The sequence below is a fragment of the Nyctibius grandis genome, chromosome 21 (assembly GCF_013368605.1).
Source record: "Nyctibius grandis isolate bNycGra1 chromosome 21, bNycGra1.pri, whole genome shotgun sequence".
In the NCBI taxonomy this organism is placed as follows: Eukaryota; Metazoa; Chordata; class Aves; order Nyctibiiformes; family Nyctibiidae; genus Nyctibius; species Nyctibius grandis.
The window spans coordinates 7,169,932-7,184,868 of NC_090678.1; the positions used below are offsets into that span (position 1 = coordinate 7,169,932).

The window sequence follows — 14,937 nt, forward strand, 5'->3', positions numbered from 1 at the left end:
CTAGCCAGCAGAGCAATGAGGTTATAAAACTGCCTTCTATGAGTAGCAGAACAAAAGACTGGGTTTTCATGCAGACCTTGATCAGTTTGTGAAAGGGATCATACAAGAGCATTATTCATGAAAGCAAGGCATAAAGGACCCAGCAGAGGTCCTTTATACTCCTGCATGCTGGAGGTTGGCTTGGATTCTAAACCCAGCCTCTGGCTTCTGAACTGACTATACACACACAGATCCAGAAGATGTTAATATCAACAGAGATAATGTTATTATCCTGCATTTGTTCTGGTTTCATTGCTAATCTGAGGAGCTGCTAACCAACAGTTGTTGAAGAAAAACCTTCATTCAAAACCTACTGAGTGGGCCAAGCAGCAAAGTAGACCTGTGATCTTTGTTGTAAATTATGACTGTCACGGATACCAGTGTATTTCACTTGCATCGGTGTATTAGGTATTCTTCTGCTCAACTCAAGGGTGTACTCTCACTCTAGGATAAAAAATTCGCAAGTACAGCTGAAAGTTAACCCTCATTTTATTTTCTCTCTTGTGCAAGAGTTACATGCGATGGAAATCACCTACTTCAGAATTCTTTTCTTAATTTTTCCTGTAATACAACAATGGGCCAAAGATATCCTTATATCTTGTGCCCTGCTGTCAAAGAGCTCAATAAAAAGAAAAATTTATAAAGCTGGAGTTCAAACTGATTGTTTCCTTTTTCCTGACTCTGGTAACCTGGATTGGCCTAATCGCTTGAGAGAATCCTACAGTGAGCTTTACTGCAGAACCATGCATATTTAACATATTTGCGTAATACTAATATTCCTTTTCTAATTGCTTGCTGTTCAGAGGCTAAATAGCAAAATAAATATGAGGATGTTTTGACATGAAGATAACTCTGGCTAACAGGATTTTTGCCTATTCTCAAATGAAACATTACATTTGATCTTGAACTGCAATCCAGTTTCCTCCTTTTAAGATGTCTTGCAAGTTAACTGGTATGCTCTGGGCACTGACAGCAAGCTAGAAATAGCAGGTCTGAGCCTTGCACAGTAAATTGATCCTGGGTTTTGGCAGGATAAGCCAGCTGGATCTGCGCTCTGTGTTTCTGCACCCAGATGACTTCTGCTACCTGAACTTGTTCAATTAATTACAACTGGCTTTGATATCTCCACATACAGCTGCAGTACAGCCTCACCTTCTCTTCCCCATCCTTCATTTCAATCCAAATTGATAAAACAAGTGACAGTTGTCAACAGCCAATAACAATTTCTCAAAAATTGCACTCAAGGTCAAATTAGCTTTTAACTACAGATCAGAAAAATCTCATAAGCCATCATGCACAAGGGCTAACCCACTTGGGCTTTCAACTCAGGCTTTTTCAGGGGTCCTTTCTGTTACTGGGTTACTCAGAAAGGGAAGCCAGTGTGTTTTCTTTGTATCTATCAGTTACTGTGTACTAAACTTTTCCACTTAGTGACTTTAGCTGAAGGCTGTAAAGCACAGAACATAACGCAGGGGAAAGGAGTCATCTCAGATACTCAACCTATCTGAATATTGCAGTGTGAGTCAAAATGTCATTTAGTCTCAGAGCTGGACTCCTGATGTTCAGCCCAGGAGGGGAGTTGAAATGCTGTACATCGTGCTTTGCCTGAATGTTAAAAGTAGGTTCATGACTCAAGTCTGATATTAAAAAAAACTGTTACTGACTACACAGAATTGATCTGGAGAAATGGAGAAGCTATGAGTCTTCTATCTGCAAGGATTCTCTTTTGTGAAGATCTAATCTTTGCATGCATGAAAACATTTAAGTGGGAAGTACATTTACACATTCATAAACATACGTACCTAAAGTAAAAAAAAACACCAAAACCTGTTTTTCACTGCTTTTTCAGTAATCTTAGCACTTGAATTTCATAGAATAGCCCATGTTGGAAGGGATCTCAAAAGATCACCTAGTCCATGAAAGTCACCTAGTTTCATGGGTTTTAAATTTTTTTTAGCATGCCTAAAACATTCTGCTGTTAGGTTTGATACTGGAACCTGACTGGATTCCCTAAACTAAACTCAGAATCTGTATTTGTTGAAAAACTAGCATTTAACATACTCATGTAACAATCCATGTACTTAAAGCCAGTTTCCAACTTTTTTCAGAAGAAAACACTAACCTGAATTGTAGCTTGAACTACTGAGTGGTATAAGGCTAGAGGATATAAAGACTTGAGATAAAGTAGCTGTATTTTGATGTGTCAAGCTACTGCTTACATGTAATAAACAGTCCAGAGCTAATTTTTAAGGGCACTGAACTCACAAATGCAAACCTCCTCCAGGATTATCTGAAGACCATTTGTCCACCTCAGTAGCCAAAAAACTATGAAACTCGAGGAAAAAGATTCAAAAAGAATGCTCAGTAACCATATACACTTCTTGAAAAAAGCAATTTTTCTTGGGGGGTGGGGACACATTATAGGGAAGAAAAATGTTTCTGTAAAGTTACTTTAAAAAGATATAAATATCACAGCCTTAATGCCACCACAAAACCCAGCAGAAATGCAGTTAAGTGTGACAACAAGAATGCATTTGTCCCCTATCAGCAGTTTCCATCACCCAAATATTTCACCCAACACAGAGGAACCCATTCCCTCAGCAGGAACACTCACAATGTCTCTGTTCTCCACCTATTTTCATCAAACCTGTAGGAATATAGTAACACTCGTATCTTTATCATGTTCTCAAATTGAGTTGACATTTATTAACACTTTCAAGAGTTATTTAGCAGAAAAGCATAGTCACAGGACCCTCTTATAAGGGATGCAATAGAGAACACAAGGCTACTGTCTGCTTTATCCCTCTCAAGAAACTCAGGAAGTACTTTTAGAAGGTAAAAGTATGACAGATATCAGGACATCTCATACCTTTATGAAAATGAACAGCTACAATAGTTACACCCAACTATCACATTGTATCACACGAACCACAAGTTTTGTTGCTTCTTTCTAATCTGATTGCTAGAGTACATTGAGGAGTTCAGACACACTAGCTCAACCAGTAACTTGGCTGATGTGTCCCAGATTCAGCCTAACAACAGCCTAACCACATATTCTGTTACACCAACAAACAAATGCTGCTACACCAAGAGTTTAATCTACTGCAACACACATTGCAAAGTTGGCACAACCCAAGCCAATGTAAGGAGAGGTGAATTTTACAAGGCCATGTAGATTAAAACAATCTGATGATAGAAGTGCATAAACAACAGTGCAACTTTGTAGTCATTTGGGTCCAGCCCAAAGCCTGCAAACCTTAACGGAAAACAAGCCCCATATGTAACGTAAAAGAGGAAAAAATGCTGGCAACACTTACCCTTATGGTCTGGCTACAACTACTCAGGAAAAATATTGACTATCATATCTTAATTATCATCACACTGCTTCACTGTTACCTAATTTGAGATATTCACAATACTTTTCCTCAGAACAATAGTTTTTAGGATGCCACTGTAAAAAGACAAGATGTCATTTGGCCAAACAAATAAAAAAAAACACCTTAATTTTTCAGAAAATAGTGCCAACTCACTGCCACGGTTAGATATGAATAATCCCATTACAAAAGGAAAGTCCCTCCACGCAGTTTTATTGCGGGCAGGCTGTCTCTGGTTTGAGACCCCCGCTGCCCCATGCCATCCTCTTTGTACCCCCGAGGCCCGCAAAGTGACGCACTAACAATGACTGCCAACAACAGGGGATTTCTGCCTTCGGCCTAAAAGCCAACAGGAAGCTCCTATAGCTCAGCATGGCCTAGGAAACTACTTTTGGATAAGGCGGGTGCTTAGGAAGACAAAAGCATTAAAGAGAACAGGATAAAGTTCTGCTTTGCCTATTGCTAAGTCACAAATTTATTTGCTCAAACTCATGTCAGGTCAAGCCAGATGCTTGCTCTCCTTGTTGAGGACAAATTCCTTTAAAGTTTAGCTCCTATCTGAGGTATACCATAAGCATTTCCTTTGCCATCCTTGCCCTTGCTTATCAGTACTACTATTGTTTGTTGCTAGTTCCTTCCGTGCATAACTGAAATGGGGCAATAAAGTTTTCACAGCCACACAACAGACTTCATGCTTAAAGAAAGGAAGTATCCTATTCCAGGTAAAAATAAAAAGGCAAAGTTCATTCAAACAAGCAAGCTCCATAAAACCTTATTAATACTATAGCTCAAACAAGAAATAAATAAGAGCACTAGATATTAGTGCAAACTGGTAGACAAAATTATCAAGGAATAAGCTATATACACAAAATCAATCAAAACAAAAATAGACCTTCTAGAATACTTGAAAGAAACTTAAAGAACTAAGACTACAATAACTCTACAAGGCCTTTGCTACTAAACTGAACAAGGCAAGCTTGTGCAACCACCTCAACTCCACAGTACTCTCTCAGCCTTATAATCCCAAAGGCTACCTCACCCAGACACAGATTTTATCACTTTCCCTGCCTTCCTTGGCAAATCCAGAACAGCTGAGATCATAGGCTTGGTTTCTACTTAAAGCCCTTCTCACCACTTCCTCTCCTAAAATATAGCTAGTAAGAAGTTAGCTTACCTCTGTGGAACTCTGGTCATTTTCCTCATGGTGTTGGTGCTACTCTGTGCCCAAAAAGGTAACTAACAATATCTGAAATAACAAAAAATTAGAAATTTTTATTAGGGCTTAGGACAGCTAACAAAGTAGTTTAGTGAAGAACTTTAGTTGTGAAGTAATAAATCACAAAACAAATTCTAACCCCAAAATTACATTTATCTTGTGAAGCACCTCTAAATGCTGTATTTAGATGATAGGTAATTCTCTATTTTACTGGTTTGTAATGCACTACACCTTAGTTTATATAGTACACCATCTGTATTTAAGCACTGTTTCTATATTGTAAAAACTACTACAGATGGAGAAATTCATGTCAACAAGGATTTACTATTTGTATGCATTAATGTAATAGCTCGGTTGAAAATGATGTATAATATAGCACTTAAAAGATGTGGCTATGTTGAAACTCATTTGTGGAAAGACTCTGAAACTTTTTAAAAAACTTCTAGTCTTTAAAATGTGAATGTTCCCTCTCTTTGGAGTAAATGCTTGATATAAGGCTATGCTCTTACTTCAATGCTACAGGGAAACCATTCTTTTTCTTCCAGTAAATATTACAGACTCAGTTTTCACTAAGTTGGTGTATCTTACTCATTCCAGACACCCGTGGCTCCATGATGAATCTGCGTGGGGCTTGCCTCCCTCATCAAGTGGAACCCATAGAATCAGGTAAAGAGGAGGTAAATTTATCTCTTATTTAACATACGTAAAGAGTGACTTATAGAACCTGGGGGCGTTAAGCTCCCGCTGTCCGTGACCCTTTTCCCTCAGATGTAAACGCCCTGCGGCCCTGAGGCAGCGGGTGCCCGTGGCCAGGCCCCAGCTCTGCGGGCCGGGGCAGAGGGGCAGCGGCCTCCCCGGGCCGCTGGAAGGAGGCAGGCACGGTATCACCGCGCGTCCGCCCACCGCCCGTGAGAGCACGGCCCCCGCCTGCCTGGGCCGGCCACCCGCACGCCTCACGACCGGCGGCGAGAGCGGCCGCCGCGCCGCCGCGGGGATGGGCTGGCGGCTCCGCCTCCGCGCGGGGCTATTGCGCGGCCTGCTCACCTCCCGGGCTGGCGGCACCGCCATGGCGGCCGTGCGGGACGTGGAGATCGACCCCGAGGGCACGTTCAAGTACATCCTGGTGCGGCTGCAGCGCCCGGGCGGCGGGGAGCAGCGGGACATCGTCCGCGGCACCAAGGCGGCCGAGTTCCACAGTGGGTGACAGGCCGCGGGGTGTGTGTGGGGGGGGGGGGGGAAGCGATCGTTGGCGGGACCCCCCCCCCCGGCAGCGTCCCTCAGGTGCGGGCCGGGGCCGCCGGTCCCCCGGCGAACGTGGGGCTGAGGGCGAGCCCCGGGCCTGCGGTGGCTGGTGCCGGCGGGCACAGCTCGGAAGCCCCCTTTCCCCCGCCCCCCTTTATAGATCCCTCATGCGAATATGAAATATGTCAGGTGTCACTTCCCAACCCAAAAAACCTCACTTAGAAGAACGAGATGTGTGAACTAAGTAAAAAAAACCCTGAAATAGAGAACCTCAATTACAGCTTTTCTCTGTAAAGAGAAACCTCCCTCTCTTGCAGGTGGAAAAAGGGAATGGGAGGAAAATGAGTGGAAAATAGCTGAAGAGTTCTAGAGGATTCGACGCCTTGTGCGTGTTCTAATGGCTCTACCCCTTCTTCTTATGCAGATCACATATTTGAAAAAGTAAATCCCGAGATGGAAAAGCTGGGATATGAGTGCAAGTGCCTTGGAGGAGGGAAAATCGATCATAACAGCAAAGACAAGAAAATTAGGGTATTTGGGCTCTCTACAGTAAGTGCATCTCTTGTATTCCTTCAAATCCTCTTGTCTCTGGGGTTTTTGTTTTATAGTATGGTGGCTTTCAGCAATTGGAATCACAGTGTAAACTGGAAAACTTGTCTGTCTCACTTGTGAGATAGATTAGAAAAACACTATTTTTAAGGGCAGGAGACCAAAGCAAAAATAATTATATATAACTTAATGCAGAATAATGTCAGCATTAAGTTATAATCAAGACTAAAACCAGAAGTTAGCATCTCTTTACTCAGAATCTTTGTCTTACTGCCAGAGCAGCAATAGCCCATTTGTAACTGCAGAGTCCTGATCCAGCTATATTGTGATCTTTATTTGCCAATAAAAATGTTGGTTGGTGGTTGATTGGCTAAATTGTGAATGTTGTTCAGTGTATTTGTTGAGTGAGAAGTGTAGAACCAGCTTAAGTGTGGCGAATTGCTAGTAGGTGAAGATGTAGTTTCACATAAATACATTTTGTGGGAATAAGAGTGACTTCCAAGAGTACGGAAACCAGAGCATTTCTGTTACCTGTTACTGTTCTGTTTAAGTTCAATTTCTTTATGAAAGACTCACTAAGTGGTAATGATTTTTTGAATTTAGGGAACATGCTGTAGTCTGTTTCTGGTGTTGCTCTGTGACGAAGCATAGCTGCTTCTATAGTAATACTGTGAGTAAAGATTCTAGGCTTCTAATGTAGACAAGAAGAAAATAGTTCTATTAAGTTAAATGAATTTTTTATAAAAAGTGGTGGTTAATTCAATTCTGCTTACCTTAGATGAGCAGTGAAGGTTGGGCCTTGAATGTGTTAAGCTTTTTCAAATGTTAGTGCTGCTTTTGTTCCAAGATGACTCTTGCCACCTGGAATCGTATGAAAAAAGAAACTCTAGGATTTTTATGGAGTGGGAAGGCAGTGTGTAATGCTTATTCGACTAAATTCTTGTGACTTTAGGTCCTCATTTACCAATTCAACTGCCAATTTAGTGTTAGAGGCAGTGGTATTTTTGAAAAACTTGCATTTTATAATGCATCAATAATTTTAACCTGTGCACTTTAAATGCTGGTTTACTTAAGCTGTTCCTCTTGGGGCAGTCAATGATGAATAAGAGTTACATGTTTTGATAATGCAATCTTGAGCTTTTTTTTTTAGTCTTCCAAGTTAAATGTTTCACATTGAATACTACTTGAAAAACAGTCACCTGTAAATCACAGGTTTTTATTAGCAGACTGCATGGTTATGCAGTAAAGGCTTTTTGATAGGGAAAAACTTGTAATTCTGAAATAAGAAATCAAGATAACTTAAGTCCCCTAAGACAATAATGGAAAGGCACCTTCTACCACAACTCAAAATTCAGTGAAAGAGTAATACTGAAATCAGTGATTTAAATAAGTGTTAAAAATCAGATGGGTCATCTGACCTTGCCTTAGTTTGGAGTTGCACTGGCTGAAGAGCACAGATATTTAAAATTATGCCATTACCAGCTGAGGCAAGATTGCAAATAAGTAAAAAATGAAGACTGTGATTTCTTTAGTGGCCAGAATAGTACTCAAATGTTCACATATGTGGCTGCTTATTTCCTTTTCCTTCAGCTGAGCTGAATCAGTTGTTTTTATGCTCATACATTCAAGCGGGTCAATGCAATCTCTGTGGTTGAAAAGAACATTCAATAAATACAGTAGCTGAGGAGTTGGGAACATTTTAAAACAAGCTTTCTGCTGAAGAAATCATGATGTGAAAAATGCATCCTCTATTACTTGAGATTGCTTGGCCTTGTCTCATTTATTTTCTACAAATCGGGGTGGGAGGAATTGGAGAGGACAATAGAAAAAGAAACCTGATACTGCAAGATAACTCTTTAGAATCTATATTTGATTTGTATGTGAACTACCTGAAGTATCAAATCATAACTGGGTAATTTGTGTTGACAATAACTCAATGGTTCTGTGGACTTACTATGTGTCTAATAAGCACTTGTTCTTTCTTGCAGGGCTATGGAAAAGCAGATCATTCGGTGACTGTAGAGATCCTGAAAAAAGTGTATACAGATTACGAGATTACATGGTCAGATGACAAGAAATAAATCTGCTACCTATGAACACGAGAAGTTCAAAACTGGTAACTCTGTGAGCTGTTACTTTGACAAATAAAATTGAATGTGTCTTCTGTGTATGCTACCATAAATTTGGAGTAACTGGACTCTGCTGTAATTTATAATACGGTTAGTAATCCCCAGATATATCTTACTTTTCTGATCACTCCTTTGTGCAGAATCTGCAGTTCTAAGCCTTTTTCCTCTCCTTCTGACATGATATCTAATTAAACACTCCCACATCATCTTACTTCCAGTTTGTTCTCATCCAATTCTGTCTCACTGATATATTGGAGGATATGTCAGGATTTTACCATCAACTTAAACACAACAGGACCAAACTTGTTCCCTGGTCTTTTGACTACAGTGTTTTCTGGTTCTTTTATTTTCTATTGCTCTTTAGGCTTTTCAACTTTCTTACCCACATTTACAAAAATCAGGGGGGAGGGTTGACCGTTACAGTTTTTCTCAATGATCTAAATCTTTGATTTACTCCACAGTTTTGAAAATTCAGTATTTGTGTGCCACACAAGTAACGATCAAGATCTTTTGTGTTCCTGTAAGATCCTTCCCTATAGCAGACTGATGGCAACGTCAAATTCTGACAATACTTGTTTCATTCTGATTCTCCTGTACTACTTCTGTTCCCCATGAGTATAATGATGCTTTTTCCTTCTTTTTATGGCAATAATTATCTCATAGCTAACTACCTCCCAGCCAAACCCAGTACACCTAGGCAGTGTCTGAATTAACCTACAGCACCTACTTCCTCCTGTTCTGGCAGGATGTTGCCCTTCATTTCTTGTGAAGTTACTTGCTACAATTTTCACTGGTTTGTTTCCTGCCAGTCTTCTCTTGAATGCTGTTGTGGATTTCAAGGCAGTACCTTTTGTTGTTATGCTTACATTGCTGACTTGCAGTCTTCAAGAGGTACTTGTATATACATCCTGGTTCTTCCCTTTGCTGTGGTTCCTACTGCACTTATCTACCAGTATCTGGTGGTATATAGTGGCTTTTTCTTTTCAGTGTGCAGGTGACTCGTAAGTACAATCAGTATGAAATTTGAGAGGCTTTAGTCCAGTTTCTATCACAAAAAAATCCTCTTGTTACTGCCTTATTACACTAATTATCCATCTTGTTGTCACTTTCTGTATCTTTGCTTTAATTGGTTGGACAGAGAGGAATTTCCTCTTCTGGTCCTCAAACCTTTCAGTCCATTCCTCCTATCTCCATCCGAATAATCACCTGGGAGCAGGATCTCTTGACCCTGGTACTGCAGGTCCTTTGGTTGGCACCTGCTTCCCCTCACATGCAGCCTGGACTTTCCCCTTCAGTGCCTCTATGAGCTTTTGCATCTGCTGTTTGTGCTTCTCCTTATGCTCTTGTGCAACAGTTGTCTGGCTGCACTGCTTCAAATGCCATGATAACACTCATTGCAGATTTGATTTTTCTTACCAAGATTTTGATTTTGGAACATGATTAAATGCCTGTGACCCAGTAACCAAGAATAGCATACAAGTCAATAATTTGCAAATTAGGCACTTCCCACTTTGATTTTCCTCATGGGTTTTTTCCCCTAAGCTTTAGTAAAATAACTGTAACGGATGCCATTTAATTGGTGCCAGTATACAAAACCGATTTTTTTAATAGCCTCATTTCCCAAAACTAGCGAATAGTCTTCAGAGGGAAGTAATCAGTTAAGGACAGCACATGTTAAACAAGCTTTTCAATTTAGTTTCCTGAGGTGTTTAATGACTGATTTTAATCTTTCTCTCCACAATACTTACAGGAAAGACATAATGTAGACCGGATTTCTTATTGTGATGACTCTTTCAAAAAGCAAGGGGATGGGGCGGGGGGAGAAAAGGGGTGATGATTTGGAATGAGATAATAAATTACCAGCTGATCTCTACCTTTGTTTCTTCATACAAGAAATGGGGCCTGATGTAAGGGTTTACTGCATCATCAAAAAAATACTTTGAGGGTGCTCTCAATTCTGTTATTTTCTAGTGCAACGCCATTTGGGGAGATGCTGATTTCCCTAGCTATTAAGTAATATGTACAAGTATTACAGTGAGTGAAAGGCTTGTATTCCAGATCATGAAGAGAAGCAGGAAACTGGTCACTAGGGTGGTGATGATTTGGCAGGTAGAGAAAGCCTTAACGTAGATTTGGGAAATCAGTATTGGATGTTCAAACACCAACAGAACAACCAGCCTACAAAACTAAGTGTTGAATTTTGCTTCTTCTCAGCATGTATCTGCTGACTTTTAAAAACAGTATAGAACTCATCTGGAATTGTGGAAATCCCAATGCTAATTTTGCTGATTTCACCTGAGAAAAACATCCTTTATTCTCATCTGTAATTCTAAAATGGGAACTTAATTATGCTGTGTGGGGTTTCCTATTTTGCAGGTGTGTGATCACTGTGTGATTGTGGCTCAAGCAGTCTTCACTTGAAAACCCTAAAAAACCTGATCCTGTGTTTGCACAAAAACAGAGCTATCTTTGAGCGATCCAAGAATATAATGAGGATACTGAGTAAAGGAGCAGTATATTAAATACGAGACAGTGAGTTTGATCGTGGAATATTTTCAAGAGGAAGCATTATGGTAGAAGATTGTAAGTGCTGCCTTCATTAATCAAAAAATACACGAGATTCTTGTTCTTAACCATATTCATTGTCATAGTGGTCAACATTTCTTATTACTTCAGGTACCGTTCTCTGAAACAGCACTAGACCTAGCAGGTGTAGAACAAACTATGCAGTCACTATGTGCAAGCCACAGTTTGTCTTACCAATGAGGTTTGAAAAGTGGCAAGTGGTAGTCACTTTGTTTCCAACTTCCCAGTTTTGACCAAAAAAGAACTGTTAACAGTACTTTATCCATCTGTCAAAGCTAAAACTTCCTTTTGTTCCTCAATCTGTAGTCAGCAGTTGTCTATAATCAGTAAGTTTCAGAGTTGATGCAGAAAAATTTCAAAGCACAATTACAGCCATGGCACAATTGACTGATTTTTTTTTTTTTTTCCTCCCCCTCTCTCCTATGAAAGAGCGACTACAGTAGTTTCTGAAGCATCCCTTTAAAATAGTCTACTTAAAATTGTTTTTGAAACAACAACAGTTGTTAAGGCTTTTCGGTAAAGTACAGGAAATCCTCTATGACTCTTACCACAATAGTAACATGGTCAAACTAGGAATCTTGCAGTTGACTTTCACGGCCTTCAATGACGGGAACTTTATGCAGTAATTAAAGTGATTTAGATCACTGCCGTAATAAGTTTTCTTTCCATCCCCTCGGACTATTGTCCCTTCTCCCCTACACTGATTATCCTTGCATCCAGTTGGCTGCGGTGGTTGACTGTCTCTAGGTTTGTATTTCTGCCAGTAAAGCAGTGCATGATGATAAGCAGTAGCTTTGATGTACCTGTTAAGAGTTGTGTAATAGCTTTTTGTCCAGTTTTAGCTATGACAAAACACGCAATGGATTTTTTTGTGTGAATTGTTGGTGATATCAAGCACTCAGGACCAGGTTTTGTAGTTCTTTGGGTTTGTTTGCATTTTTAGTAAGATAATTTCTTCAGCAACATCACTATCTTCAGCCTAGGACGTAGGAGTGACTTGTACACAGGCTTTTCTGAACACTTCCTGCCCTGCCAAGCTGCTGAAAAGACTGAAGAGGTGTGACAGTGTTCAGCAGTACCCCCCAGCAAGTTTTGAAAATGGGTCATAGTGTATGGGCAAGTAATTTGTTCTAAAAAAACAAACCAACAAAACAGTACAGCACTCTAGTTGGCAATCTGCTATAATAGCGCAGTTTGCGTCCTTTCCCAAGTGTCACCCAAAGCACAGTTCTGCCATTCCTCTGGTCTCCTGGATCGTGTTTGTAGGTTTATCGGGTTTTTGTTTTAAGGAACTTCTCTTGTGTAGCATCTTTCAACTCAGCTTCTAAAACAGAAATCAGTTTTATCCATTTCTAAAACCAGTATGGCTTTTCCCAGTTACTTGCTGAAATTTCTTACGAGTGCTATGTCAAAATCTGAATGTGAAAAGTGACAGACCACAGTAGTAAATATTCTCTGGTACACTTTTTGAAAGGCTTGAATAAAAGTCATGGGTGTATTACATATTGAAACATTACAAAGATTTGCAAGATTGCTAGCAGAATAGAATGCAAATGATAAAAATACAATGGCATCCCCCTCTGGTGGCAAAGCAGCAGAGCACACGGGTATGCAGCTGATGCTGAAATCTGTTGCTGCAGTTAAACCATGTCTGAGTTGGGAGCCTGACCTTTGAGAACCACTGCCTGCCCTGTATTAGGATACTAAACGATCTCTTTCAGGCTGTGCTCAGCAGCTGCTCCTGTGACATACAGTTCTGGCACTGCCAAAGAATGAGAGGGGACTGGGGACAGTGGACAGTGACTTACTTCGTTTTTAAATACATATAAATGACAGTTAATTGGCATAAACAGATGCTGGTTTAAGCAGAACTCCATTTTTCTATGCAAAACCAGAATCAGAACAGTCCTTCACTTCTAGTCAGACATCAGAATTTGTCAAACATTTCAATAACTAGTAAAGAGCATCCTTAATTTGTCAAGCCACACTAACACAACAGAGGAAGAAGCAAAGAGATAGGAGGATTAAAACATTTTTGCCTTCAAGGTATTTTTGAAGGACCAGTGGTTGAATTTTAACTGGAATCTTTAAAGGCCATTTCCATAATACATCGCTGCAGTCCTTTATCAATTATTTTAACTATGCTGGTCCTAAACACATTTCTCTCTTCAGTGAATTTCTCAAATAGGTAGATACCACCACCAACCCCAAAATAATAAGCTTTGCTTGCCAAATACACACGACCGTTTTTATCCAAGAGCTGAGCCAGTGTATCATGCAAAGCACCGTAATAGTCGGGATTATAGGTGGTCTCAGATGTGAGGATTATATCATACTTTGAAAAGGGTTTGTTGCTGCTCAACAGGAGCTGGCTGACTTCAGACCACCCTCCAGAAAAAAATCGGCATTTGGTGAGCGCATCAGGTAAGCACTCTGCTTTCTTGGGCCTCTTTGAAGGACGCTTGCTAGTTTTTCTCTTGTCTCCACTGCTCCTATTGCCTTCATTTATACAGTTAGCCACCGCGTTAGGCAAGGTTATTTGCTCAATCACTGTGCTGTTGTAGTCCTGAAAATGGACTTTTTCAGCTTTACCCCTTAAAGCAACTATTCCCAGCAGTCCAGCCCCGCAGCCGAGATCCAATACAGTCTTGTTGGTAAACTGTATTTCAGCCTCAGAAAAGTAGTCTATGAGATCAAAGGTGCATTCCCAGATTTTCATTCCTCCCTCATAAACTCCCGGGATGAGATCGGAGCGAGAAGAAACGCTCTTAGACACGATGCCTTCTTCGTCGGCGCCATCCAAACACGTCATCTCCACTACAGACATTTTTACATAATACAGGTCTGATACTGTTTCCATGACTTTATTTTCCAATACTTTGTTGAGATCTTCAGGAATATTGTGCTCCTTGGCAGCTTTAATGCAGCATTTTTTCTTTGATGGTGTTTCATCTTGGTGCTTATCAGTACCCAGCCTTGCGCTGGAGTCTGCTGTGGTTTCAGCTGTTTGCTTGCTCTTTTCTGTGGATCCCTGCTTGCATTTGGGAGAGCACAGCTGTAAGTCTGTGTTATCACAAGTGTCTGGTTCACTGTCCTCATTTTCATCAATAGAAAAATTAAATCGAAAATCCATTTTCACGAATGACAGTTAAAAAAAAAAGCCTGATTAATTTATTATGGCCAGAAACAGTCACCAAAGAGCAACACTGATACAAAGATTTTTTTTCTTCTGTTTTTTTGGGGGTGTTTTCGTTTGTTTGTTTTTATATAGAGGATGTGTTTATGTAGTTATAGGGAGGAGTGGTTTGCAGGCAGAATATCAGATGTTTTGCCAGCGCATCAGGTGAATGACTTCTGGAAGTAAATAAGTTTTACATATCATTAAACTGCCAAATATTAGCACAAACCAGCCGTCTAATTGTAGCATCCTAATTTTCATTTTAAAAAAATAACTCTTATAAGCATGTACATTTCTGAAAAGACTGACAAACTAGGGCGGCTGCTTATTCTGCTGAAACATTTCCCACTCGGCGTTTCAAGCGACGCGAAAAACAATGCGCGCGGAGGCCCTTAAGGCCCCAGTTTCCCTTCCCCTGCACCCCGCCTGAAGCATGTAGGCTGGCCAAGGGATCCGGTCCCGGTTTACCCACCCCCGTTGCACTCCCCCCGCCGCCGTGCCCGTACCGGCCGCCGGTTGCCGGACGCGGTGGCGCCTCCGCTTCTCCCGCGTGGAGCCGCTGCCTCTTCCGCTATCCCAGCAGCCTCTGCGGCGAAGAGGGGGCTGGAGGGCTGCGGGCGCGGA

General features: G+C 40.8%; 2 protein-coding genes across 2 annotated transcripts; one reads left to right on the forward strand and one right to left on the reverse strand.

The window, feature by feature from the left end:
- The first annotated feature begins 5,445 nt into the window (after positions 1-5,445).
- On the forward strand, positions 5,446-8,602 carry LOC137672688 (14 kDa phosphohistidine phosphatase-like). The gene is made up of 3 exons (XM_068417081.1): positions 5,446-5,825; positions 6,296-6,420; positions 8,409-8,602. The coding sequence occupies exons 1-3, from the start codon at positions 5,624-5,626 to the stop codon at positions 8,499-8,501; spliced, it is 420 nt and encodes a 139-aa protein (XP_068273182.1). The 5' UTR covers positions 5,446-5,623; the 3' UTR covers positions 8,502-8,602.
- Positions 8,603-10,165: 1,563 nt separating this feature from the next.
- METTL18 (methyltransferase 18, RPL3 N3(tau)-histidine) lies at positions 10,166-14,902 on the reverse strand. Its single transcript, XM_068417080.1, has 2 exons — positions 14,820-14,902; positions 10,166-14,489 (listed from the first exon to the last, which is right to left on the reverse strand). Exon 2 carries the CDS (start codon positions 14,266-14,268, stop codon positions 13,210-13,212), a length of 1,059 nt encoding a protein of 352 aa, XP_068273181.1. The 5' UTR covers positions 14,269-14,489; positions 14,820-14,902; the 3' UTR covers positions 10,166-13,209.
- Between the last annotated feature and the right edge of the window lie 35 nt (positions 14,903-14,937).

Coding starts and splice junctions, on each gene's coding strand:
- LOC137672688 (XM_068417081.1), top strand. CDS start 5,624: ATGGGCTGGCGGCTCCGCCTCCGCGCGGGGCTATTGCGCGGCCTGCTC. Junction 5,826..6,295: donor CAAGGCGGCCGAGTTCCACA/GTGGGTGACAGG, acceptor CTTCTTATGCAG/ATCACATATTTGAAAAAGTA. Junction 6,421..8,408: donor GGGTATTTGGGCTCTCTACA/GTAAGTGCATCT, acceptor TCTTTCTTGCAG/GGCTATGGAAAAGCAGATCA.
- METTL18 (XM_068417080.1), bottom strand. CDS start 14,268: ATGGATTTTCGATTTAATTTTTCTATTGATGAAAATGAGGACAGTGAA.